Raw genomic sequence first — 24,544 nt, 5'->3', positions numbered from 1 at the left:
ATTTCTAGAAGTCTTAGTGGGATAAATTACTGATTGTCTTTTTAGAAATTGCAGCAATGGGCGAGCAGGAAGATGAAATAAAACCTGCCCTGTAAAATTACTAAAAGCAATTTGAATTTAGATTCACAAATTTTTGACAAAGCATGGGACTGTTTTTCATTCCCTGGGGCAATACCTTCCATTGATATCTCTCATAAGGTTGTTTAAAATTTTCTGATGGCAGACTAAATGCAAACCTTCGACAATCCTGTGTAGCTAATGGTATAGTAAAAAAGCAATTCTGTAAATCTATAACAATTACACTGTAGCCATGAGGCACCGCAACTGGTGAGGGGTTTAAGGGTTCTTATTTACCTATATAAATCATTTCCGTATATCTGGAACTATTTAGAAAAAGACAAAACAGCGTTATTAGCTGGATCAAACAAAAGAGGGTAAAAGTTTGCAGAAGAAACAGGTTCAGCATCTCCTGTAGGATTCCAGCATCTCTCAGCTGTTGAATAATCCTGTATATCAGCATTTAAAAGAAATTTTTTAAAGTAAGAAGCATGATAAAAAAGATTTGCAGGAGTTTCAGTATACGAGTTTTCTATATTCATAAAAACATTTCTACTTCATTAATTAACAGGCAATTTAAAGAACACATTAAAGCTGGAAAACTCTAGTGACTTTTATTATTTTTCTATAGTAAAAAATTCTACACCTTTGTTAGGCAAATCTACTCTGCTTCATGCTCTGTAGCGGCAGCAAGCAGTCTGAAGCTTGAAGCAGTTTAGTCAAAATCAACAAGTCTTTAGGATTCATGTTTCATACTATTTAAATTTAAATGAGCGCGCTTTACTTGTTTCAATTAAAATTATAAATTTGTAGGAATGATATTTTTATAATATTAGAGCCGTCATATTCAATTTTTGCATGCAAGAACTTAAAAAATCACATTTAGACAACATTAAACAAAAACCAAACACAAACAAGAATCAGACAAAGTAGACAAATCAGACAAATTAGAGAGAAACCCGGGATTTTAGAGATTAGAATATGGCCTGCTTGATTTTTACACAGGGCAATTTTGACTGGAACATATTGGATAGAAACTAAACAGAACTCTCTCTTGAAAAGTTTCAAGAACGGCCGTTTATGAGATTCTGTTTAGTCATATCCAAACAGGTGTTCCCTTTTCCCTCTTTTCAGGCATAGAACAGGAAAGAAATAAAATGAGTTGAGAGAAAGAGGAGAACAAAAAAAACTATAATTTTTCCAAACTCTTAAGTTCTTCTATTTTACTAAAGAAAATCAGATAATAACACAACTTTAAAACTCATCTCAGTTTTCTAATCATTCTTTACTTCTAATAGCTGCTGCAACCGGCAGCCGGAATCCCTCCATTTCAACCCCCACAAGAGGCTTGCTTCTCATATTTTGCATGGAGGCATGGGTGGTTCAGTGGTAGAATTCTCGCCTGCCACGCGGGAGGCCCGAGTGAGGTCTGAGACAGACCGGAGTTGACAAATGGATTCAGGCTGGCCCCAATTGTTATTGGGGCCTGAGGCTGGCCCCCTTGCCAGTTTCCCTGATTGCTACTTTGATTACTTGTCAGATTTAAATTATGTGGGGGCTGCCATTCTATTCCTAACTTTGGTCCTAATGGCTGTCCGTTTTTGTGAAATTTAGAACGGCACTGCTTTGCCCAATGATATCCTTTTTGACAGCGTGGACACAAAGTCTTAGGTAATGGGACATTATTATTAGCATTATTAATTATGGGAGCTGTCCCTTGCACTCCTGGGCCTGTTTGCCCACTCTTATTAGGGCATTGTCGGCTAAAGTGGCCCGTTTGATTACAAGTAAAGCAAGTAAGACTTCCCTTAGAGGAAGCTTCATTGACAGAAGGCATTTTTCCTTGATACATGGTCTTAATAAATTGAGGATATGTTTCTCCTTTTAAAGCTGCAGCAATAGTTACTCCCTGAACAAAAGCAGGATTTACATCCTGACAGGCTTTGATGAAATCTCCTATCGTTCCTTCTCTCCTCACTGACCGCAACATAGCCTGGCAAGTGGAATTAGCATTTTCATAAGCCAACTGTTTAATTATAATATCTCCTGCCGCCTCATTTGAAATAACTCTTCTTACTGCTTGAATCAACCGAGCAACAAACTCCTCATAAGGTTCATCACCTTTCTGTTTTACTCCTACCACAGTAACATCTCCACCAGACGAAGCTGGCAACTTTCTCCAAGCTGATATAACACAACCATTCACTTGTATCAAAGCTGGTTTAGAAAGTTTTAACTGTTCACTAACATCAGCAAATTCTCCTTCTCCCGTAATCATTTCTCTAATCACAGGATTATGTGTCCTCCGATTCCTAACTGCCTGTTGTTTAGCTTGCTCCTCATATTCAGCTCTCCAAAGGAGATAATTTCCTCCAGATAAACAAGCTTTAGCCACTTGTTCCCAATCATAAGGAGTCATCCAATTATGAGAAACTGTTTCCACCAAAGACATAGTATAAGGAGAGGTGGGTCCATATTGACTGCAAGCCATTTTCAACTCTTTCAATAATTTATAAGAAAGCGGCTCCCATGTAGGATCCTCCTCATCAAATTCACCAGCCACAGCCACAGGGAAACATAATGCCAAATCAGTTTCCCCTTGGTCGCAAGAAGCTTGAATTGCCTTCTGCAACCCTGTTAACCCTGATGATTTTTTCTTTTCATTAACATCTGGTGATTGTACTGGTAGAGGCAAAGACATTTTAATAGCCTTATTTTCATCCTTTTTGTCAGTCTTGGAGGAATATAATATGGGCAAGACTGTTTTCGACTTCCAATCCTCATTATCCCTATTATATTTAGCTGCCTCATTTTCTAATTCAGCCTCATCTTTTGGAGATAAATGATTTTCACTATCATCCTGATGTTTACTTAATTTTAAAGAGGCCATAGCATGATTTGTAGTATCTTGAGACTGCCTTTTACTTCTAATTAACGGAGTCTCTTCTTTTGGAGGAGCAGTTGCCTTAGAAAGTTTATGCATCTCATGTTCTGGATTTAAGGCATCTTTAATCAAGCTCCATAAAGCAAATGTATCAACTGGAACCTTTTCTGGTCCATGTACCTCATAATAAAGTTTTAAATCTTCTCCAACTTGAACCCATTTCTCAAAATCAAGCGTTCCCTCATCTGGAAACCATGGAGAACATTTTTGTACGAATTTCATAAAACGAGCTACTTGTTTAGTGGAAACATTAACTCCTTTTTTGGAAAGTGTATACTTAATGACTTTTATAAAGAGTCTTCTTTCTTTAGACTCAGTATGGCCCATGACTTCTCAAAATCTTAAGTTCTGAAATTCTCCACCTATCCTCACCCTGTCTTTCTTACAGGGGGGTCTGCAGCACCCTGAGTGGAGTCCTAGCCGTCCCGAGACAACGAGGGGGGATTACCTGTAGGTCCCTGTTCGGGCGCCAAATGCCGGGGTCCAGCCCCGGGGGGGATCCAGGGGTCCCACAGGAAGAGACGGCGTCGGCGAAATCGAGTGAGAGAGCCGAATTCTTTTCTTTCTCTTTATTCTCTAGTTAGCATTTACTGCCAGGCATCTCCACCAAATGCTAGTACAGCTCCTTTTTTATACACACACACCAAGTTACAATTACATGGTATTAATCATTGCTTCTGTTTCACTATGTTTACATGTTTCCAGATAACAGTTAGTTTATATCTGTAAACTACAAATCATTCAAAGTACAACTAAAAAATAACTTGAATAGCGATAACATCGGTAAAAGCTTTTAAAGGATTAGTACTAACTAATAACTCAACTTTACTGTTGTTTGTGAGTCAAGGGGCAGAGAGAGATTAGCAGACGAGATTATTAAGGACTAACAATGGACCACCATTTGCTCAGGTAAATGGCTTTGAGTTTAAGCAGTGTCCTACTTTTTCTCACAAGATTCTAAAAGGCTTGCCTATAAAGAAATTGACATAACATTAAGAATAGCTTTCACCCAAAGATATACAGAGTGCACTTGCAAGATAGCCTAGTAGCAACATAAGACATTAATTGTTATTACTTCTATGGATTTCCCTACATTTCTCTCATTAAAGAATTTTGGAAAGTATGTAAATCTTATGAGAATATCTCATTGAGAAAGCCTAGCAATTGCCTTTAGTCAAAAGACAATTCTCTTAGTAAAACACTCTTTTCTTGCTGACTGCGCTTTCATCCTAGGCCACACAATGGGCCATTTTATTATACCTTACCTAAGATACTATTGTCTAGTCAAATATTACTTATTTATTATATTTAAACACTAGTTAAGTTCTACCTCTATTCTTCTCAGAGTGTATCACTATCTGCAGATCAAATAAGCAAGAAGAAAGGAATGTTTCTTTACTCTATCACATGAAAAGGCTAGGGAGGAAAAATGTTGAATTAAGTGAAGGCCGAGAGGTGCTCTGTGCACAGCCACTGCCTCCTACCCATTCACAAGTCACAATCTATTCTTTCTAACATGATTAAGAAGGAATTCTCCTACAAACTTAACCCTTTATGAGGGATATCATAGCCAGCCTCTTATGTCTATGAGCCCAGTTCAAGGGGCTTACAGGCTTTTCTGTGGAACTCACACCCTCTGTCTCATTTCTAAAGAAATTACTACAAATCTACAGGGAAAGTACGGTACTATTATCCCTGTGCCACAAATAATAGCACACACCCAGAAAAAGGGGGGATATAAGGCCAGATTAATTCAAAAGATTAAAGGGGGAAGTATCGTGCCTTTCCTTGCGGTGACTTTGTCAACCCGCAGCTGTTGGTCTTACTGCGGTGACTCTATCTTCTTTTGCTGTGACTTTGTCAACCAGCAGTTGTGGATCTTCTTCTGCTGTGACCTAGTTAGCCAGCATTAGTGGATCGGCTCCCGACAAAAGGGGGCTCTATTGTCCTCCCGGAACACCGGCAGCCCCTCCCGTCGGGCGAGCGGGCCCCCGACCCCGGCGGCGGAGCGGCGACGCCCCGCGCTGATGCTGCTGCGGCAGCGGCCGTGCCGCATCGGGCGGCGGCGCCCTCATTGGCCGCGCGGTGACGCCAGGAGGGCGCGGCGGGCGGGGCCCGGCCTATAAGAGCGGCGGCGGGGGCGGCAGGTGCAGCCAGCCCGGCCCGTCCGCGCGTCCCGCAGCCGCCCGCCGCCGCTCCGAGCATGAGGGAGATCGTGCACATCCAGGCCGGCCAGTGCGGCAACCAGATCGGGGCCAAGGTGAGGCCGCGCTGTCCACGCGCCAACCCCGCGCCCCGCGCCCCGCGCGCCGCGCGCCTGCCCCGAGGGAGGTTCGCCCGGGCCGCGGTCTCCCCCGCAAACCGAGAACAAAGCGACGGGCCCGCCCCGCCGCCCGCGCCGCCTCTCCGCTGCTCCCACCGGCACCTGCGCCTCGCAGAGCGCAGCGCCTGCCGCGGGCACGGCCCCTCCAAGCCCCGGACGCCGCGGGTGCAGCGGGCTGGCTGGGCGTGGTCCTTACGGGGTCGCCACGCAACTGAGCGGGATGGGGGGTCGGTGTGGGTGAGGCTCGCTCCTCCAAGCCGCGAGGACTCCCTCTGCTCCCCCGAACCCCACAACGGGGGGCCTCCAGGCGGCCAGGGCCGCCCGGTGCCCCCTACCGCGCTGCGCTCACCCTGGCTGCCTGGCTCCACCCGTCCCTTTGTTTGGGGAGGGTTGGACCCGGACTCGAGGTGACCTTGGTCCCGGACTGACCTCTCCCCCAGCGCAGCCGCACGTGGGCGAGCGCCCCGCGGGGTGGCACCTTGAGCCTGGAGGCCGGACGCAGGAACAAAGCCCGGCTCCGGGCGTGGGAAACGCCTCGCCGCGCCCATTGTCCGCCCACCTCCCCGATGCCGGTATTGAGGCGGGACGGGGAGAAGGCGCGTCCCCGGAGGCGAGTGTCAGGTCCCCAAGTCCGGGAGGCTGTCCCTTGCCCAAGGTCACACAGCGAGTGCGAGACCGAGCCGCGCCGCCTCCGGCTCCGTCTTGCGGGCTCCCAGGGCGCGTGGCTGCGGCCCGCTGCCCGCCGGGCTCCTCCGGACCGCGCGCGGGAGGAGGGTGGCTTTGTCAGGACCACGGCCAGGGACTCGGGGCGGGCTTGCTGTGGCGCCGATCCCCGCAGGAGGCGGGGTTGGAAGATCGGTCTTCGAGGGAAAAAGGGCCGAGGAAAGGCTTCCTCTGGAGGCTGTTGCCATGGAAACGGCGGGAACAAAAAAAGCTAATTACAAAGGGGCTGCGCCGGCCACGTGGCTAACATGTAAATTGCAACTTGGGCTCCAGGGTGGAGGCGCTCGAATGGGGTCTCCGGAGAGGATAGCCCGAGACTCCCTAATCACGGAGGAGACAGCTGAGCCTGCCCGAGGGGGGAGCTGGGGGAGGGGCGGCTCGGGGGACGGTGGCTTCAAATCAGTCCGGGCTCCTGGGGACAGTCGTTGACAGCTGCCCTGACCGGGTGGGAGGGGCCGAGGTCTCATTAGTGTGGTCACAGGGGCCGGGCCTGCCCTGAACATCTGCTCCTCGGAGGGTCGGGGGAGGGGGAGGGGCGAGGAGGGAGGGAAAGAGGACCTGAGCCCCGCCCGGGCCTGGGGGGGTCCACTATGTCCCCTTCACAGCCGGACAGCCTGTTTCCGGCGAGGGCAGGGCCGCGCCTGGCTGCTGCTGGCGAGTGTCCTCCGCAGTTCCTCCTGCTTCTGGGCGCTCTGACCCTTGCGTTTGCTCAGTACTTTCCAGTTGATTTTCTTAATTTATATGAGTTTTAAAAATTAATATCTATTTCTTGTAAACACTTCAAACAAGAGAGAGGTGGATTTGGAGGGAAGGAACTGTTTTTTTTTCCTTTTCCGACCGCTGCCCTTTGCGGTGAGCCTGGGTGCAGCCGAGCAGTTTCCTTCCCGCCGCCCTGCCTGCAAAGTGACCGGAGACAAAAGCCGGAGAAAGTGCTCGGAGTCCCCGCGTGACGGGTTCTCCTGCCACCACCGGCGGCCGCTGACTGGGGTGGACGCGGGGGCTGCTTTCCTGCCTGCGAGTCCTGAGTGGGGGGAGGGGATGCGGGGCACTCGGGAGGGGACGCCTCTCCGCAGCGGCAGTTTGACAGCACTGATGACTCGTGACAGTGACCACCACCTTGTCGGGCTCTGTGTTGGGTGCTTCACTCGAATCGCTTCACCAGGCTGCGGTGAGACGGGGTGTTGCCCTTCCCCCAGTACGAGGAAACAGCGCTCTGGGAACAAGGCAGGAGTTTGGAGCTATGTTTGCGTGGACACATCAGGATGCCTGCAGAACCCGATCCCGCACAACGGGGCGAGGAGTCCAGAGACTCTCCTCCTTCCCTGTGGAAGCTGGGTGGTTCTGCAGCCTTTGTCAAGGCCTCTCCTCGCGGCTGCAGGGCGGGGTTGCGCAGGGGTGGGGCCTTGACGTCCAACCCGGGGAGAGGTTTCCTGTTTCCTGGTACCCGCCCCTCCTCCAGCGCCTCCTTGATACCACCCGGTGGAGTTTGCGGGGGCGCGGGGGAGGCATAGGGTCTTGGAGGGGCTTAAGGCCCCTAAATCGGCCAATCCTCCCTCCGGGAGCCGCTACACACCACTTGCCTTGGGCTCCTGTATCCGCCCTGCCGCCTCCAAGCCTCTGGGCGTCGCGCAAAGGATCAGCACCACGGACAGCTTCACAGGCCCAGGGCATGGGGTCCGAAATAGGAGACTTGTCCTGGACCCTGGGATCCGCGGCCATCTGGCAGTTAACTCCTCTGTAGTGATGATCATAGTTATTTCTTGTTTAATTTACAAAATTGTATTTTACTATTTATTATGTTACATAATCCATTTTACTAACAAGATCTATTTAATATTTTATGTTGCAAAAGCAGTTATTAATATACACCTCCCCCCTTCAAAAAAATAAAAACATTGCAGGTAAAGCTATGCCCATTTAACCACTTTACCCCCTCCAGGTCCCCCTCCAATGGCACTATTTGTCATTGTTCTGTGTGTGGGCACCTAGATCTTTGTGAGAAAATATAGCATCTGTCGTGGGTTTTCCTTCTTGACTATCACTACTAAATGGGCGTTTTCCCTCAAGGATATGTTTGGAGATCTTTTATCAGCGATGATCTTTTACTGTGCCACAGTATTCCAAAGCATGTGGATATTTTAAAACTATGTTTTATTTTGATTTAAGTTATCTGTGCATATGGCTTTACCCATTTGAATAGCACCTAAGACCTTTTAGCTCAACAAAAGCAGCATTTGCTGAATGCTATTTTTTTCCTTTCCTTTCCTTCCTTTCTTCTTCCTTTTTGCTGCTGAATGTATTTATGTGTGAGGCCTTGTGCTATCCACTTGATGTGGGTACCATTATTACATCTATATCACAGATGAGAAAGCTGAGGGCCCCCCTTCTAATTACAAAATTAACATACACTTACTGCAGGAATGAGAGAACTCATCAGTGATGAAAATGCACAAAAGGAGCAAGAAGTCCAGCTCCCATGTCCTTGAGAAGTGAGCTACACTCTGATAACAGTCCCTCTGATGAATTGCCAAGTTGCTTGTATACATTTTATAATAATGACACTGTTCCTACTTTTCAGGTTTTTAAGCAGTTTTACCTTTATTCTTTGTGTGTGTGTGAAGTTAATGTGTACACATGACAAAGAATTACAAAAGCACCAAAGAGCGTGCTATGAAAAGAGGTCTCTCCCCCAACCCAGGGCCACATGCCGGGCACCGCTGTGTGTCTGTGCCTGTCAGAGGCTTCTGCATAGAGAGAAGCACATACAAACTGTTTTGTAGCTGATTTTTTTAACTTGGCAGTCTTTTTACCAGCACACGACTCCTATGCAGGGGCTCATTGTTTCTCAAGGACTTCATATGCATTCATCTTATGGAAGCCACCCCAACCCTAAGAAGCAAAGAAGAGGGCACTGGGAAGTCACACAGCATGTGACCAATGACCTTTTGCCTACATGGGCCAACTGGAAGTGCCCCTGTGTGGAGGACAGAGCTCTGTGCAGCCAGGGTCTATGTCCTTGTGCGATACAGGGGCTAATAATTTCACATCATACTCAGGCTCCACCACATATGCATGTTCTCACAGGTAACTCATTGTTGTCCTCACAGCGACCTGTTTTCATCACCAGGCCCATTGAACAGATGAGGACACTGAGGCACAGAACCTCTTTGGGACCTTCTGAAGGTCACACTGCTGGGAAGGGCAGTCCAGCTCCTGAGTCGAGGTCCTGGGCTGCTCCTGTGCCTGCTGCAGTCAGGGAAGCACAGTGTGAGAAGCACTGTGGGTTCCTGCCCAAGGGGGGACATGACCTCTGGGAGTCAGGGCTGTGCAGCCATGCATGGCAGGTTAGGCAACCCCAGGCAAGTCACTCCCCACTAGGGGCCCTATAGTTCTTGTGGCTGAAGCTGGCGATGTTCCAGACACTGCTAGACCCCATCACTGGACATTCTCTGCCTTGGCACTGAGGGACACGAGTATCAACTGTGTCCTCTTTTCTGTGCCTCAGTTTCCTGAGCAGAAAAGGTAATAATAAGAATCACCCAGCTTGACCAGGTGGTGGTGCAGTGGATAGAGCATTGGACTGGGATGTGGAAGACCCAGGTTCGAAACCCTGAGGTCACCAGCTTGAGCATGGGATCACAGACTTGACACCATGGTCGTTGGCTTGAGCCCAAAGGTGACAGGCTAGAAGCCCAAGGTTGCTGGCTTGAGCAAGGGGTCACTTACTCTGCAGTGTCCCCCTGGTCAAGGCACACATGAGAAAGCAATCACTGAACAACTAAGGAGATGCAATGAAGAATTGATGCTTTTCGCATGACTAGATGGTGGCACAGTGAATAGAGCATCGGACCGGGATGTGGAGGACCCAGGTTCGAGACCCCGAGGTCGCCAGCTTGAGTGTGGGCTCATCTGGTTTGAGCAAAGCTCACCAGCTTGGACCCAAGGTCGCTGGCTTGAGCAAGGGGTTACTCGGTCTGCTGAAGGCCCGTGGTCAAGGCACATATGAGAAAGCAATCAATGAACAACTAAGGTGTCGCAACGAAAAACTGATGATTGATGCTTTTCATCTCTCTCCATTCCTGTCTGTCTGTCCCTATCTATCCCTCTCTCTGACTCTCTCTCTGTCTCTGTAAAAAAAAAATTTTTTGATGCTTTTCATCTCTCTCCCTTCCTGTCTGTCCCTATCTGACTCTCTCCCTCTGTCAACCCCCCCCCCAAAAAAAAACCACTCAAAGACGGTGTTGTTACTAATTAAGGTCAGCAAGTACAGAGTTGGGTCTGTGTCAGCTTAGCCTTGAACTGCCCCAAGGACTCTGGTAACCATGGACATATAGACAGTGGACAAGATATTTATTTCAATTTTCTGACAGATGACAGCTTGGGGCTCTTTGCAAAGTCTCTCCAAGAGGCTAATGTAGGCTTTGGGTCCAAGGCCCTAATTTTGCACCTAGGGCTTCAGGGCTACGCCAGTGCCTGGGAAGGGTCATGGCCACCTGCTAACTCCTCTGTTTTGCCTGCAGTTCTGGGAGGTCATCAGCGATGAGCATGGTATAGACCCTAGTGGCAACTATGTGGGGGACTCGGACCTGCAGCTGGAGCGCATCAGCGTCTACTACAATGAAGCCTCCTGTGAGCCCCTCCCCTTCCCCCGGGGGCTGGGAGGGCACCTGGGCTGGGCCCTGGGATCTGCCCTCCCCTTGGCAGGCCAGCGGGTATAACCTGAGCCTCTCACCACAGTAAGATTCAAACATGTTCTTGTCCACAGACATGTGTGCAGTACAGGGGAACAGACAGGGCTGGGCGGGGTCCTGAAGGTCCCCTCAGAGTCCAGTGGGAGGGTACAGAGCAGGGTCCGCCTGGGGGGCTCAGGCAGGAGCTATTTTACATTTGGTGTAGAATGATGTCCCTGTTGAACTGGAGAAATACTAACCTGCCCACATGGATGTAGAATTTGGTCCTGGTTGTCCAGGGTGTCAGTGCCCATATCACACATGGTTCTGGCTTTTCTGACCAAGTCTGAGCTCTTGGGGCCAGAGCACAGGGTGGGAGGCTGAGGAAGAGTCTAGAGGGCAGGAAGATGCCCTGAGCCTCTGTGACCAAGTCTGAGCTCTTGGGGCCAGAGCACAGGGTGGGAGGCTGCGGAAGAGGGTAGAGGGCAGGAAGATGCCCTGAGCCTCTGTGACATACGTGACCCACCCCTCTTTCCTCAGCTCACAAGTATGTGCCTCGGGCCATCCTGGTGGACCTGGAGCCTGGAACCATGGACAGTGTCCGGTCTGGGGCTTTTGGGCACCTCTTCAGACCTGACAACTTCATCTTTGGTAAGTTCTCCCGGGACCACACCAATGGCTGACCCCGTCACAGGCCAAACCAGGCCAACAGGAACAAAGGGCACAGCAACTCCTCACCAGGACCCCCCCGGGCAGAGCTGACTCCCATTCTGCAACTGGCAGTGGAGGCCCAGGGACAGAAACCACTGTGTATTTCAAGCAGAACTATGTGTAAATCAGAGAATTCAGCTTACAGGATCAGTTGAGAGCTGGTGGGCCTCCAGAGGACTGGAGTTCATAAGTACAGTGTCAGTGTGATCCAGAGGTCAGGTGGTCCTTGTGCCCATGACTCTGGTGGCAGGGCTTCCCCCACTTCTTCCCTCCAGAGCTCAGCACCCCAACTGATGGGCATCAGTCCACACCCAGACTCTAAGCTACAAGGGACTCTGGGATCGTAGTTGACACTTCCTACACAGCTGGCCAAGGGTGGGCAGGCGGGAAGGTGGACTGGTCAACTCCCTCAGGAGCCCCAAGCGAGGCAGAGCAGGGTCTGCAACTCCAGGTTCTCAACTTCTGACCAGAACCCTTCACATGGTCCTGGGCAGCAGGGACCCCAACATACAGCATGGCCATAGGGAAAGCTGTGGACCCCCCATTTTATAGAGGGGAGGCAGGCACAGAGCTTTCACAGTTGCCCTCTGGGTTGGGATGTTTATGTGCTGGAGGTCTGACCTTGTCTGTGCCACCTTCTGACCCCTGCACAGGTCAGAGTGGGGCTGGCAACAACTGGGCCAAGGGTCACTACACGGAGGGCGCCGAGCTGGTAGACTCTGTCCTGGACGTGGTGCGGAAGGAGTGTGAGAATTGCGACTGCCTGCAGGGCTTCCAGCTGACCCACTCGCTGGGCGGGGGCACAGGGTCTGGAATGGGCACGCTGCTCATCAGCAAGGTGCGTGAGGAGTACCCCGACCGCATCATGAACACCTTCAGCGTGGTGCCCTCACCCAAGGTGTCCGACACGGTGGTGGAGCCCTACAACGCCACCCTGTCCATCCACCAGCTGGTGGAGAACACCGATGAGACCTACTGCATCGACAATGAGGCGCTGTACGACATCTGCTTCCGCACCCTCAAGCTGGCCACGCCCACCTACGGGGACCTCAACCACCTGGTGTCGGCCACCATGAGCGGGGTCACCACCTCCCTTCGCTTCCCAGGCCAGCTGAACGCAGACCTGCGCAAGCTGGCGGTGAACATGGTGCCCTTCCCGCGCCTCCACTTCTTCATGCCCGGCTTTGCTCCACTCACTGCCCGGGGCAGCCAGCAGTACCGGGCCCTGACGGTGCCCGAGCTCACCCAGCAGATGTTTGATGCCAAGAACATGATGGCCGCCTGCGACCCCCGCCACGGCCGCTACCTCACGGTGGCCACTGTCTTCCGTGGCCGCATGTCCATGAAGGAGGTGGATGAGCAGATGCTGGCCATTCAGAGCAAGAACAGCAGCTACTTCGTGGAGTGGATCCCCAACAACGTGAAGGTGGCTGTGTGCGACATTCCGCCCCGCGGGCTCAAGATGTCCTCCACCTTCATCGGCAACAGCACGGCCATCCAGGAGCTGTTCAAGCGCATCTCGGAGCAGTTCACGGCCATGTTCCGGCGCAAGGCCTTCCTGCACTGGTACACGGGGGAGGGCATGGACGAGATGGAGTTCACCGAGGCCGAGAGCAACATGAACGACCTGGTGTCCGAGTACCAGCAGTACCAGGATGCCACGGCCGAGGAGGAGGGCGAGATGTATGAAGACGATGAGGAGGAGTCCGAGGCCCAGGGCCCCAAGTGAGGCAGCGGGGGGAGCAGGCTGCGGCCAGGGTCCTGAGGCAGCCATGATGCCGCCCCCTTCTCTCCCCACTGGCTCCCGCCACGTCGCCCCAGGGCTCCCGGGCGTCTGTCCCTCAGTATTTAGGGCACTCAGCTCTGTCACCCCGCCATAGGTCGTCTCCAGTTTAGCATCTCTTATTTGTCTCTGCTTTGTCAGCTCTGGTCCCCTGAAGTTTTATGGCTTTTTTTTTTTTTTTTTTTTACTGGTTTGTGATCATATTTGGGAAGGGGGGATACTTAATAAATTTACTGCTGTCAGATACCCCTGCCTGGTGCCAGAGATTTCTTTTTATTCTGAAAAGCTGGGCCCAGAGGAGTAAGGAGGGGTGGATGGAGCCTGGGTGGGGGCAGGGCAGGAGGCCATGGTCTCCCAGGCTGGTGGTTGAGACAGGCCTGTGCTTGGAGCCTGCAGGTGTCTGTAGGCACAGCCCTCGAGGGGCTCCTGGGAGTGGTGATGGAGAAAACAATGGGCCTTCTCTGGGTGCAGCAGCATCTCAGGACTCCAGGCAAGTTCTCCTGTGACTCGGCAATAATCCCTAGTCTCCTGCTGGGTGACTCACCTTCCAGAGCTTTTCTGGGGCTTACCTGTGTGCCAGATGATAGAAGCAGGCAGCCCAAGACCCAGACAGGAGGTAGGAAGGGAGGACCTCGAGGACTCCTTGGAAAAACGTGTGTTGAAAGGTTGAGGTTTGACCTGTGGTGGCGCAGTGGATAAAGCGTCGACCTGGAAATGCTGAGGTCGCCGGTTCAAAACCCTGGGCTTGCCTGGTCAAGGCACATATGGGAGTTGATGCTTCCAGCTCCTTCTCTCTGTCTCTCTCTCCTCTCTCTCCCTCTCTGTCTCTCTCTCTCTCCCTTTCTCTCTCCTCTCTAAAAATGAATAAATAAAATTAAAAAAAAAAAAAAAAAGAAAGGTTGAGGCTTGGCCCTGGGAAGGGGCTGGCAGGGTCAGGAAGTTGTGCCCACAGCAAGCACCCTGGCACGGGCTGGCAGGGAGTGGTGGCTCCTCCGCCCCGTGGTGGTCCTTTCCTGTGTCTGCAGGGCGCCTGGGCTCTCCTCCACGGGCACCTGTAAGGTGCTGACTTGGCTGCCCACTACCTTCTACAGGGAAAGAGGTGAAAGCCCTCAAGGCGCTGAGGGTCCAGGGTCCACAAAGAGTGTGCACAGAGCTGGTGTGGGCCTGGGCCCTTCTTCACTCAACCAGGGGTGGCATCAAACCTTGCTCCCCCTGGCAGAAAAGCAGCTCTTCTATGTGGGTATCTGTGCAGAGGAAGGGAGGCCAAGGGGGCTGCAGCCCGAGAGGGCCGAGTCTCAGGCTGGGGCCCTGAGCCACTGCTGTGTGCCAGGCGGCTCTCGGCATTTAGAATGCTCAGCACCTCACACACGAGGCAGTCGAGTTATGAAGTGGGCGAGTGAGGCCGCCCGCGGGTGGGGATCTGAGCCCTGTGCCAGGTTCTCACCACCGTGCGGAAAAGGGAGCTGGACAGCAGCCGGACTCCTACACCACCCCAGGGGGGCTTTGCAGGGCTGCTGGCCTCCACAAAGTTGAGGTGTCCACAGCTCAGATCCTCAAAGGCTCTGTGACCTGACGAGTCAAGACACCTGTCCAGTGTTGGCAAAGGTCCTCCCAGTTCCTGACACCCACAGGAGCTCGTTCTGGGTGCAGGTCTATGTCTTACTGAGCCCTCTTCTCATTTAAACTTTGTGTTAACATTTCACAGCCAAGAATGGAGGCTCAGAGAGGTGCGGGCACTTGCCAGAGGCCCAGTGGCAGAGCCAGGTGTTTACCCCAAAGCGATCTGTGTCCTTCTCCACTTGCTTAAAGTGGCCCAACCACCTGTGCCCACAAGAACTTCATCTTTTTTGTTGTCACTCCGATGACCCCAGCTTCCCCCGGCCACCACCCTGTCTTTGTGGAGCTGGCTCTGAGGCTAATAATCCCTCTACTTCTTCTCCCCCGAGACCCACTACCTGATTCCAGCAAGAATGCCCAGGGCAGACTGTGCTGCTGGGGCCATGGGAAGTGAAGGACTTGGGAACCTGGTGCTTCTAGCCCCTAGGACACCTCTGCTGCTGCCCAGAGCCCCTCTCCACTGGGAGGGGCCTCTAATTCTTTCTTACAAGGAGTCATTTGCCTATCACCCTGGCCCCTGTGTTACAGACACTGGAGCAAAAACAAGCCAGCACTGTGCTCTGCATGTATGGTATATTCCTGACCCACGACCACCCAGAGCACTTTGCTGCTTCCCACTGCTGAGTTTCGAGTTTCCGAGAGGTTCATATGCAGCCACAGGAAACAAGAACACACATGAAAGTGGCTACAGCGGCATGTGGCCCATAATAATAAGGGTCATCAATGTCAGCTCTTCTGTGGTTGTGTGACCATTAGTGAGGGGCATTTGTTTGCAGGGACACCTGGACAACAGGGCAGGAGGAGCCAGATCAGTGCCTGTTCTGTCTCATAGAAACTCCTAGAAGGCCCGCACCATCCGGTGTGGATGATCCTACTGCTTGTGTTTCGGGTCAACCACCTCACGGGCTGTGTTGCCCAGCTCCCCCTCTCCATTGCAGTCTGGGTGAAGGGCCAAGACGGTCATAACTGGGCACACTCGTCTCCACGGTCTCTGCGCCTTCTGGCTGGCCACCTGCAGAGGGTGCCTGTGGGCTAGGAGGTGACCTCGGGTCCACGGTTGGGAGGACCAGCGCAAATACCAGATGCCCAGGGGAACTGGGATTTCAGATAAACAATGAACAAGACTCCTCTCGGGGACATGTTAACACTGAGCAACTATTCCTGAGATGCTAACTACAATAATCCTAGCCTGGGGCCCCTAGCAACATCACAGCTGGGCCTATCCTGGGGGTCAGGAAGTCCAACTCTTCACTCCATCACAACCTTGACAGGCAGAAGCTAACAGATAAAGAAGCAGAGGCATCATAAAGCCCACGGGCACCCAGCTGCAAGTGGCAGGGTCACGCTCTGTGGCCCTGTCACTTCCCCTCTCTCAGGAGCTTTCCTCAGCTGCAAGGAACAAGTCCCTGCTAGTATTTCAGGAGCTGGGGTTCCATGTAGATTCATTTGAAGGCAAAGACTATTGTTCTCACTGTTCTTTGAAAACCACTGGATAAGATAATAACAAATTAGAGCACACATAACAGTTGCTGACAAAGCGCAGCCCACAGAGACCACCAGGTACCGCTGTCACTGCAGAATAGAGTGGAGTGGAGGTTGTCCTCCCAAACAGAAGGCGAGACAGGTTAGAGGAATGTTGGAACGAGGCAAAATTGTAGTGAAGAACAATCACCATGGCTGGGTGCAAAAAATTTCAGCACAGACCAGGACTTTGAAGCTGCCCAGGATCCTGTTTCCTGGGGATCTAAAGAGTTAAAGTGGATGTGGGGGTTGGTGTGGAAACCCCCTACCTGAAGCTCATACCTTCTTAGGGTCAAGTGACCACGTGACTCAGATACTCCAGGCAGGAGCCAGACACCCTCTGCCACTGCTATGGCTGCAAACAATGTACCTCATGGGTGACGCGGTTGGTTGGAATGCCGTCCTGATGCACAAAGATGGCAGGTTTGGCTCCCAATCAGGACACATACAGGAACAGATAGATGTTTCTCTCTCTTTCTCTCTCTTCTCCCTCTCTCCCTTCCTCTCGCTTTCCCTTCCTGTCTCTCTAAAATCAATCAATAAAAATTTAACAACAGGGTTTCTCAGCACTGTACCCGCTGTGTTGCTGTGGACTGGACGTTTGTGTTCCTCACCATTCAGAAGTTGAAATTCTAGCCCCTAAAGTGCTGGCATTAGGAAGTGGGGTCAGGGCACATAGGAGAAGGGCCCATTTGCTTCTCCACTCCTGCCCCCCCTCCTTCCTCTCTGTCTCTTCCCCTCCCGCAGCCAAGGCTCCATTGGAGCATAGATGGCCCGGGCACTGGGGATGGCTCCTTGGCCTCTGCCCCAGGCGCTAGAGTGGCTGTGGTCGCGGCAGAGCGACGCCCCGGAGGGGCAGAGCATCGCCCCCTGGTGGGCAGAGCGTCGCCCCTGGTGGGCGTGCCGGGTGGATCCCGGTCGGGCGCATGCGGGAGTCTGTCTGACTGTCTCTCCCCATTTCCAGCTTCAGAAAGAAAAAAAATAAAATTTAAAAAAAAAAAAAAAAAAGGAAAAGAAAGTGGGGTCTGTGGGTGGTGATTAGGTCATGAGAGTGAAGCCTCCATAAATGGGGTCAGTGCCTCATAAAAGAGACCTCAGCCCTGGCTGAATGGCTCTGTTGGTTAGAGCATTGTCCAGAAGTGAAGAGGATGCCAGTTCGATCCCTGACCGGGGCACATATAGAAGCAGATCAATGTTCCTGTCTCTCTCTCACTCTCTTTCTTCCTCTCTCTCAAATCAACAAAATAAATATTAAAAGAGAGAGAGAGAGAGAGAGAGACCCCAGAAAGCTCCCTGCCCTTTCATCACATGAGGACACAGAGAAAAGATGGCCACCTGTAACCCAGAAGAGGGCCTCACCAGTCCCCAACCCTGTGGGCACCCTGGTCTCATATTTCTAGCCTCCAAACTGTGAGCGATGCATTTCTGTTGTTTATAAGGCACCCAGTCTGTGGCACTTCGTTATTGCAGGACCAGAGTGGACTCAGAGAGCATTCTTCGTGCTAATTTACAAAACCCATTCTTACAGGTTCACCACACACGGTCTGTGATTAAGTGCTCAGGTGAGATGCAGCCATTCACTGCTCCCGGCAGCATATTCAGAGTGCCATGATTTGAACTCACTCTCCATCCGAGAGATGGCAGTGTGTGCAAACTGAGGCACACACTGACAACAGCCCAGATGTTCATCGATGGTCAAGTGGACAAACCAACTGTGGTTCCTCCACACCAAGGAATAAACTTCTGACACCTGCTACAGCATGGATGAGTCTCAGAATAATTATGTTGACTGAAAGAAGCCAGTCAACATAAGAGGACATATGAAATAAGGGGACACACACCTCTACAAATTTCTAGAAAATGCAACATAGCACAGAAAGCAGACTAGTGGTTGCCTGGGGCTAGAGGTGGGACAGGGGTAGGGGATTTCAGAAGGTCAGGAGGAAAAGTTTGAGGATGTTGGCTAGGTCTACTATCTTGGCTATGGTTATGGTTTCTCAGGTGTATGCACACGTGGAAGCTTTCAGCTTGTACACTTAAACATGGGCAGTTTATTGTACGTTCACAACACCTCAATAAAGCTGTTAAGAAAAAAAAGTAACTTTCAGTGACTCTTATTTCACCACAAATCAAAGCCATGTGTTCACAAATGACCGCAGCCTCGCTCCTCTCTGGTCCTCTCCTCTCACTTCCCTTTCTACTGAACTGCGGCCACGCCGACCTGCTTTCTGTTCCGTGGGCACAGGGGGCTCTTTCGGTTCCCCAGGGCCCTTACACTTGCAGTTTCCCTTCTGGATCCTTTTCCAAACTCTTCTGTGGTTCTTCCCTTTCTACCCTTGGGTTTTGGCTCCAGCATGGGCCCCTGACTTTGGTCACTACATTTTCACCCTGTTTATTCCCTTCTTAGTGCTCATCACATCTCTGACCACTTTGCACCTTGGCTCACTGGGCCTTGTCTGTCCTCTCAGCACTGCATCATGGTGCCTTTGCCTCGAGTCAGCTCAACAATTGGTGCAGACATACATTTGTGCAGTGGGCCACCTGCCAGGCGGGACCTTCTTCCTTTCAGGGAACTCTTCCCTTCCCCAGTCCGTGTACCCAAGCACCTATTGTCTCCTCCCCCTGTTCTAGGCAGCCAGGCAGTGAAGAAAGCAAACAAAACTCAGCAGCCTTAGTTTGTGGTAGTGCTGCTGCTGCTGCTGGGAGTGGGGGGTGAGGGTGGAGAAAAACAAGTAGAGTAAAAATGTTTAAACCAGTGGGGAGGGTTACAGAGAAAAATGAAGCAGGAATGGGGAACAGTGGAAGACGCATTCGAACACTGACTTCTCCAACACCCACCACACACACACACACACACACACACACACACACACGCACCATCTTCCACTGAGCAGCCCCCTAACCTCACTGAGCCTCAGTTTCCTCCTCTGTAAAAGGGGGTAGATTGACTGTCCTCGCTCTGCCTGGCCATACCATCCTGAACAGGTGAGATTAAGTGTCACCCATTCCCGGAGCGGAACGTGGCAAGGACCGGCGCGCAGACTCGGAGGCCCCGTGCCATGAGCCTCCGCGCCGCAGGCGGCAGCAGCGGGCGGCTGGCGAGATACAATGTAGCGAGCGCGGCGGGCGAGTTACAATGTAGCGAGGGCGGCGGCGGTCAGGTGAGCGGCGGAGGGGAAACCCAGGCGGTCGGTGGGGGTGGGGGGTGCCAGGGGTGGAGGGAACCGAGGCTCCCGGCCCTCGGGTGCCCACTCGGCATGTCGCGCCCCGGAGCTCAGGCAGCCCCCTCTCCAGACGCGGTCACGGAGGACGCAGGGGTGAGGGAGCTGCCCCAGGCTCCCGCCTGCGCGGAGGAGGGCTCAGACCCGAAGGGTTGGGACGCCCACCTTCCGGTCCTCACGTAACCCGGGTGCAGGGGTGTTGGTGGCCTCAGCTGTTCCCTACGCTGCTTAGGCAGGGTTTAGCACTCCAGGTGGGGAATGCCACCCCCCACCCAGTGACATTGTCACCGTTTCCGGCCGTCAACACTCGCTGTCTGTGGGATTCGTGAGGCCCTTGAGGACCCGCACGGCTGTGCCCCTCTCCGCGGATGCTGGGCGGCTCTGAGCCTCAGTTTCGGCACCTATGAAATGGGTGATGGAACAGACCAGCACCTATGCGAGCTGGTTAGTGACGGTCCCCAGAGTGTGTGCCTGTTGCTGTTGGGGTGAAGGTGGGAGAGGTTTCGTTTGGGGGTGGCTGGGTCCCTGAGGCAAGCAGTTGTCACCCTGCCAGGCTTCATGCAAACAGTCCTTAAAGGGACACAAACCTTGCCCCAGCTCCCTGCAGGATCCTGGCAGGCTTCCTTCCTGTCATGAGATAGGGTGTATGGTCTACTTTGCCCTTTCCAGGAAGGATTCTAGGGACCTCCGGTGGCGGCTCGAGTGATTAACAGAGCCTCTTGGTAAACCGGCAGGATGTGTCCCGTCAGGGTGAGGGCATCTGAGCTTCAGCCCAGTGTCTCAGCACCCCGGGAGCCCCTGGGCTTTATTCCTCTAGGTTCTCTTTCTTATTTTTTTTTTTTTAACTCTTTAAGATTTTTATTGATTTTAGAGAGAGGAAAGTAGAGTGAGAGAGAGAGACAGAGACAGGAACACAGATCTGTTCCTGCATGTGCCCTGGCAAGCAAACTGGCAACCTCTGCACTTTGGGGGGGGGGGGCTCCAGCCAACCGAACCATCCGGCCAGGGCCCTCCAGGTTTCCTTTAACGGCCTAGTCGAGGAGTTCTCTACCCCCGTGAGAGGGGCTGTCTCCGGAGGAGGGTAGAGGGTGGGGTAGCTGGTTTCTCTAGCCTGCCTGAATTCTGGGTGCCAGGCTCTCCGAGGAGTGGACCTGGTCAGGCGGCGGGGGTGACAGACATCCCCTGGCCCTGTGTGAGAATGTCCTCTGTCTTTCATCGGCAACTCTGAGGGAAATATGATTCTCCAACTTGGCAGGAGAGAAACTGAGGCTGAGGAAGGTTAAGAAGCTCCATTCATTTGTCTGCCAGGCCTGGGGCTGGCACTGCTCATGAGGAGGTGAATGAAAGAGGCTTTTTCCAGGGGAGCTTGCAGCCAGAAGAGGGCTATTGGAAAGAGCTGAGGTGTTCCACCGACTACACATTAAAATGCCGCAAGGTTTCCAGGGAGAGACCCCTGGCAGTTTGTCCAGAGACAACTCTGGGCTATCCCCATCCCAGGAGGTCGGCATTCTCCCTTATTCATGGATAATAAAATGGGGTCACATAGCACATCCCTGGGAGAGGCAGAGTTTAAATCAAGTCTGTTTGATTCTTAACACTGGTAGTAACAATTACTTACCTGGTTTATATTTATATAATAATAATATTCCACCCAGTATTTGTTGGATACTTACTATGTGGGGCGCTGACCAGGGTGCTTAGAACTCTGTATTAACTAAATTAATCGTGTGTGTGTGTGTGTGAGACAGAGACAGAGAGAGGGACAAACAGGGAAAGACAGACAGGAAGGGAGAGAGAGAGATGAGAAGCATCAGTTCTTCGTTGAGGCACCTTAGTCATTCACTGAGTACTTTCTCATATGTTCCTTGGTGGAGGGGGGGGGCTACAGCAGATCGAGTGATCCCTTGATCAAGCCAGCAATCTTGGGCTTAAGCTGGTGAGCTGTGCTCAAACCAGATGAGCCCACACTCAAGACTGTGTCTTTGGGGTTTCAAACCTGGGTCCTCTGCGTCCTTGTCTGACACTCTATCCACTGTGCCACCACCTGGTCAGGCTAACTAATTTAATCTTAACAATAATACTACACAGTGGATACTATTATTATCCCCATTTAAAATATAAGAAGTAGGAAGCAGAGAAAGGTTTAGACATTTGTCCAAGGTCACACAGTGAAGTGCTTGTAGAGCTGGGATTTGAATAGGGCCAATTTGTCTTATAACCACAAGGCTGCTGGGATGATCAGTTAGGATCTGTTTTGACTGCAAGACACAGAAATCTCCTTCCCAGTAACAGTGGTTTAAACAGAAGTTTATTTCTTTCTCATTTGAATGAAACCTTGCCTGGGGGTGGGGGTATGGGTGAAGGGTGGTGGCAACACAGGGCTTCTATGTCACAACCCAAAGTGGCTGCTTCAGCTCCACCCATTAGATCTGCATCCCAGGCAGCAAGAGGCAGGAAGGGACAAAGGGCAGTCCCTCCTGTTAAGAGCAATTCCCAGGAATCTCAGGAGATCTTTCTGTTTACATCCCATTGGTCAGAATGTAGTCACATGACCACATCTAGCTGCAGGGAATCTTGGAAATCTTGTGACCAGTTGCAAACTAGGATTTGGCACTGTCAAAATCAAGCCAGACCCGGACAGTTGTTAAAACAGTAAAAACAGATTTTATTCACAACTATGGCAACAGGAGAAAGAAGCCTGTGTATGGAACTGAGCTCGACTCCAAATATGGTTTGGGCCAACTGGAATTGTGGCCAAGGGGCAGGGTGGGGTCATTGGGTGAGAAATTGCTGAGAGGAAACACCAAGGGTGTGGGGGATTCTGGCTGAACCGACCGGCAGGACCTTTGCTGAAGGCAGGGCAGGGTGGTCAGATGTTGGGGTAGGGGGGTGAGGAGTGACCAGATATCAGGGTGAACTCAGTCAGGTGTGAGGATGACCAGATGTCAGGGTGAACTCAGTCAGGTGTGAGGATGACCAGATGTCAGGGTGAACTCAGTCAGGTGTGAGGATGACCAGATATCAGGGTGAACTCAGGAGTGAGGATGACCAGATATCAGGGTGAACTCAGTCAGGTGTGAGGATGACCAGATATCAGGGTGAACTCAGTCAGGGGTGAGGATGACCAGATATCAGGGTGAACTCAGTCAGGTGTGAGGATGACCAGATATGGAGGGGGGGGAACTATTGCTAAAGTGATTTGGCAGGATTTCTGCTAAAACTGGATTTTACGAGGAAGGGCACAGATGGGCCCAGGAGAAGGTTCAGGACCCTGGAGAAAGTCTGGTTGAACAAAGAGTCTGTCGCCCCTCGGGAAGAAGGGTTAGGTGATACCAGCACAGCTGAGTCTCTCTCTGGCATTCTGGGTGCTCCCTAGGACTCCGTCCGTGGCCCCTGCCATCCGGGGGTCACTGGGCATTAGGGCTCAAACGCCCTGTGTGAGCTGCCCAAAGCCGTCAGGTAACAAGAGAAGGGGCTAGCCCAGGGCACCTATTCCTCCCCTGTTTTGACCTGGGGGGCAGACGGTCAATAGGTACTAGATTCTGCCAGACTGGAACTCCCAGCCCACGTCCCCACTGTCCCACCGTGGATGTGAAACAGGAAGAACAGGTCCTACAGGTGTTGTGGGAGTTCCTGACAGGTGCAGGACAGGAGTGGGGTGAGCCTGGTAGGACCATTTCCTCTGGGCTCAGTTCTCTTTCTTGTGTGGGGGGCACAAATAAGAGCCAGGGGATTGTCTTATAATTGCACATTATTTCTGACTGGAAAGGGAGATAGAGAAAGCATAGCCCACACCCAGGCACTTACTACAAAGCCTTAAAAAATATCTCTCCAATTCCTATAGACTCATTGCACTTGGAGGCTAAGGAATGTGGCCCAGCTAGTTAGGTGTGGGAACATGGGATATAAACTGTCCCCAACCAAAGCCCTTCCTCTCTTTTGGGAGCTGGGAGCCATCAGCCATCAGCCAGCGCTGTGTGTTCCAGCTCGCTGAGCTCCAGGGAGAGAAGCAGGGCCAGGCAGAGATCTAGGCACTTGCTGCTTATTTCCTGGAATCTCACGGTGTGAGGCCACACACAACTCAGGCCACACGGAATGTCAGTGGGAACTCAGGCCAGGGAGCTGCCCGCAGGATGTGGAGCTCTGTGGTGTGCTGGAAAGGCCACACTGCAGATGGCGAGAAGGCCTGGGTCCTGGCATCGACTCCAGAGGGTCCAGCACTGTGCTCTCTGGTGGTCATCACTGTTATTCTCATGGGCTTTAGTTTTGGGGTGCTCTGATGGGAAAGGGTACCTTGGTTTAAGGGCCAGGAATGAGGAACTGAGTCCTGGTAGGTGTATGTCATGGGAGCAGCGAGGGCTTCTGGGACCAAAGGACCTTGTGCTGGAAGATAGGAGCCCAAGTTCCAGATGGTCCATTGGGGTCACCTTCGGATAGGTCAAGTCCTCCTTCGATCGTGCCTGTCACGTCTGCATGAATGGTGGGGTGTGTTGGACATCATCGCTCTTACTGAAGGGACAGCACCGGAGGGCCTGGGGGGTGGGCTGAGCTGGTTTGGGGAAGGACTGAGGATGGAGGCCGTGGTATGGGGACCTCCACCCAGACCTCCCAGGGGAATGAAAGAGCATTATCCATCCCCTCTGAAACTCCCGCAGTGCAGGGAGGGGATGGGCTGTGGTGAGCGGGGAGCTGGCTGCTCATCTCTGCCCCTGCCGTGTCCTGCCTCGCAGGTGGGATGCTATGGAATATGATGAGAAGTTGGCCCGGTTCCGGCAGGCCCATCTCAACCCCTTCAACAAGCAGCTTGGGTCAAGGCAGCATGAGCAGCGGGCCGGTGAGGAGGCCCCAGACATCGCTTCTGAAGGTGGGTGCCAGAGGGAGGTCTGTGTAAGCACTGGGACCCATCACACCTGCACCCGCTCCCTTTCTGGCTTCTGCGGTGGAGGGTGCTGGCTCTTCCCCTGAGCTGAGCAC

The 24,544-nt window shown here is 52.1% G+C and overlaps 2 protein-coding genes across 7 annotated transcripts in view; both read left to right on the top strand.

The window, feature by feature from the left end:
* The first annotated feature begins 5,147 nt into the window (after positions 1 to 5,147).
* TUBB3 (tubulin beta 3 class III) lies at positions 5,148 to 13,457 on the top strand. Its single transcript, XM_066349336.1, has 4 exons — positions 5,148 to 5,261; positions 10,568 to 10,676; positions 11,258 to 11,368; positions 12,082 to 13,457. Exons 1-4 carry the CDS (start codon positions 5,205 to 5,207, stop codon positions 13,155 to 13,157), a joined length of 1,353 nt encoding a protein of 450 aa, XP_066205433.1. The 5' UTR covers positions 5,148 to 5,204; the 3' UTR covers positions 13,158 to 13,457.
* A 5,968-nt stretch (positions 13,458 to 19,425) lies between these two features.
* The window catches only part of DEF8 (differentially expressed in FDCP 8 homolog), a 32,106-nt gene continuing 26,987 nt past the window's right edge, over positions 19,426 to 24,544 (top strand). For 3 of the 6 annotated variants that reach the window (XM_066349857.1, XM_066349856.1, XM_066349855.1), the window contains exons 1-2: positions 19,557 to 20,014; positions 24,301 to 24,434. In XM_066349857.1, the coding sequence (XP_066205954.1) occupies positions 20,005 to 20,014; positions 24,301 to 24,434 (144 nt within the window). In that variant the 5' untranslated portion in view covers positions 19,557 to 20,004. Of the gene's footprint in view, positions 19,511 to 19,555; positions 20,015 to 24,300; positions 24,435 to 24,544 lie in introns of those variants that run through there. The other 3 variants (XM_066349858.1, XM_066349861.1, XM_066349859.1) reach the window with 3 other exon arrangements.

This window comes from Saccopteryx leptura, chromosome 9, assembly GCF_036850995.1.
Source record: "Saccopteryx leptura isolate mSacLep1 chromosome 9, mSacLep1_pri_phased_curated, whole genome shotgun sequence".
Lineage (NCBI taxonomy): Eukaryota > Metazoa > Chordata > Mammalia > Chiroptera > Emballonuridae > Saccopteryx > Saccopteryx leptura.
This window is presented reverse-complemented; position numbering and strand designations above follow the sequence as displayed.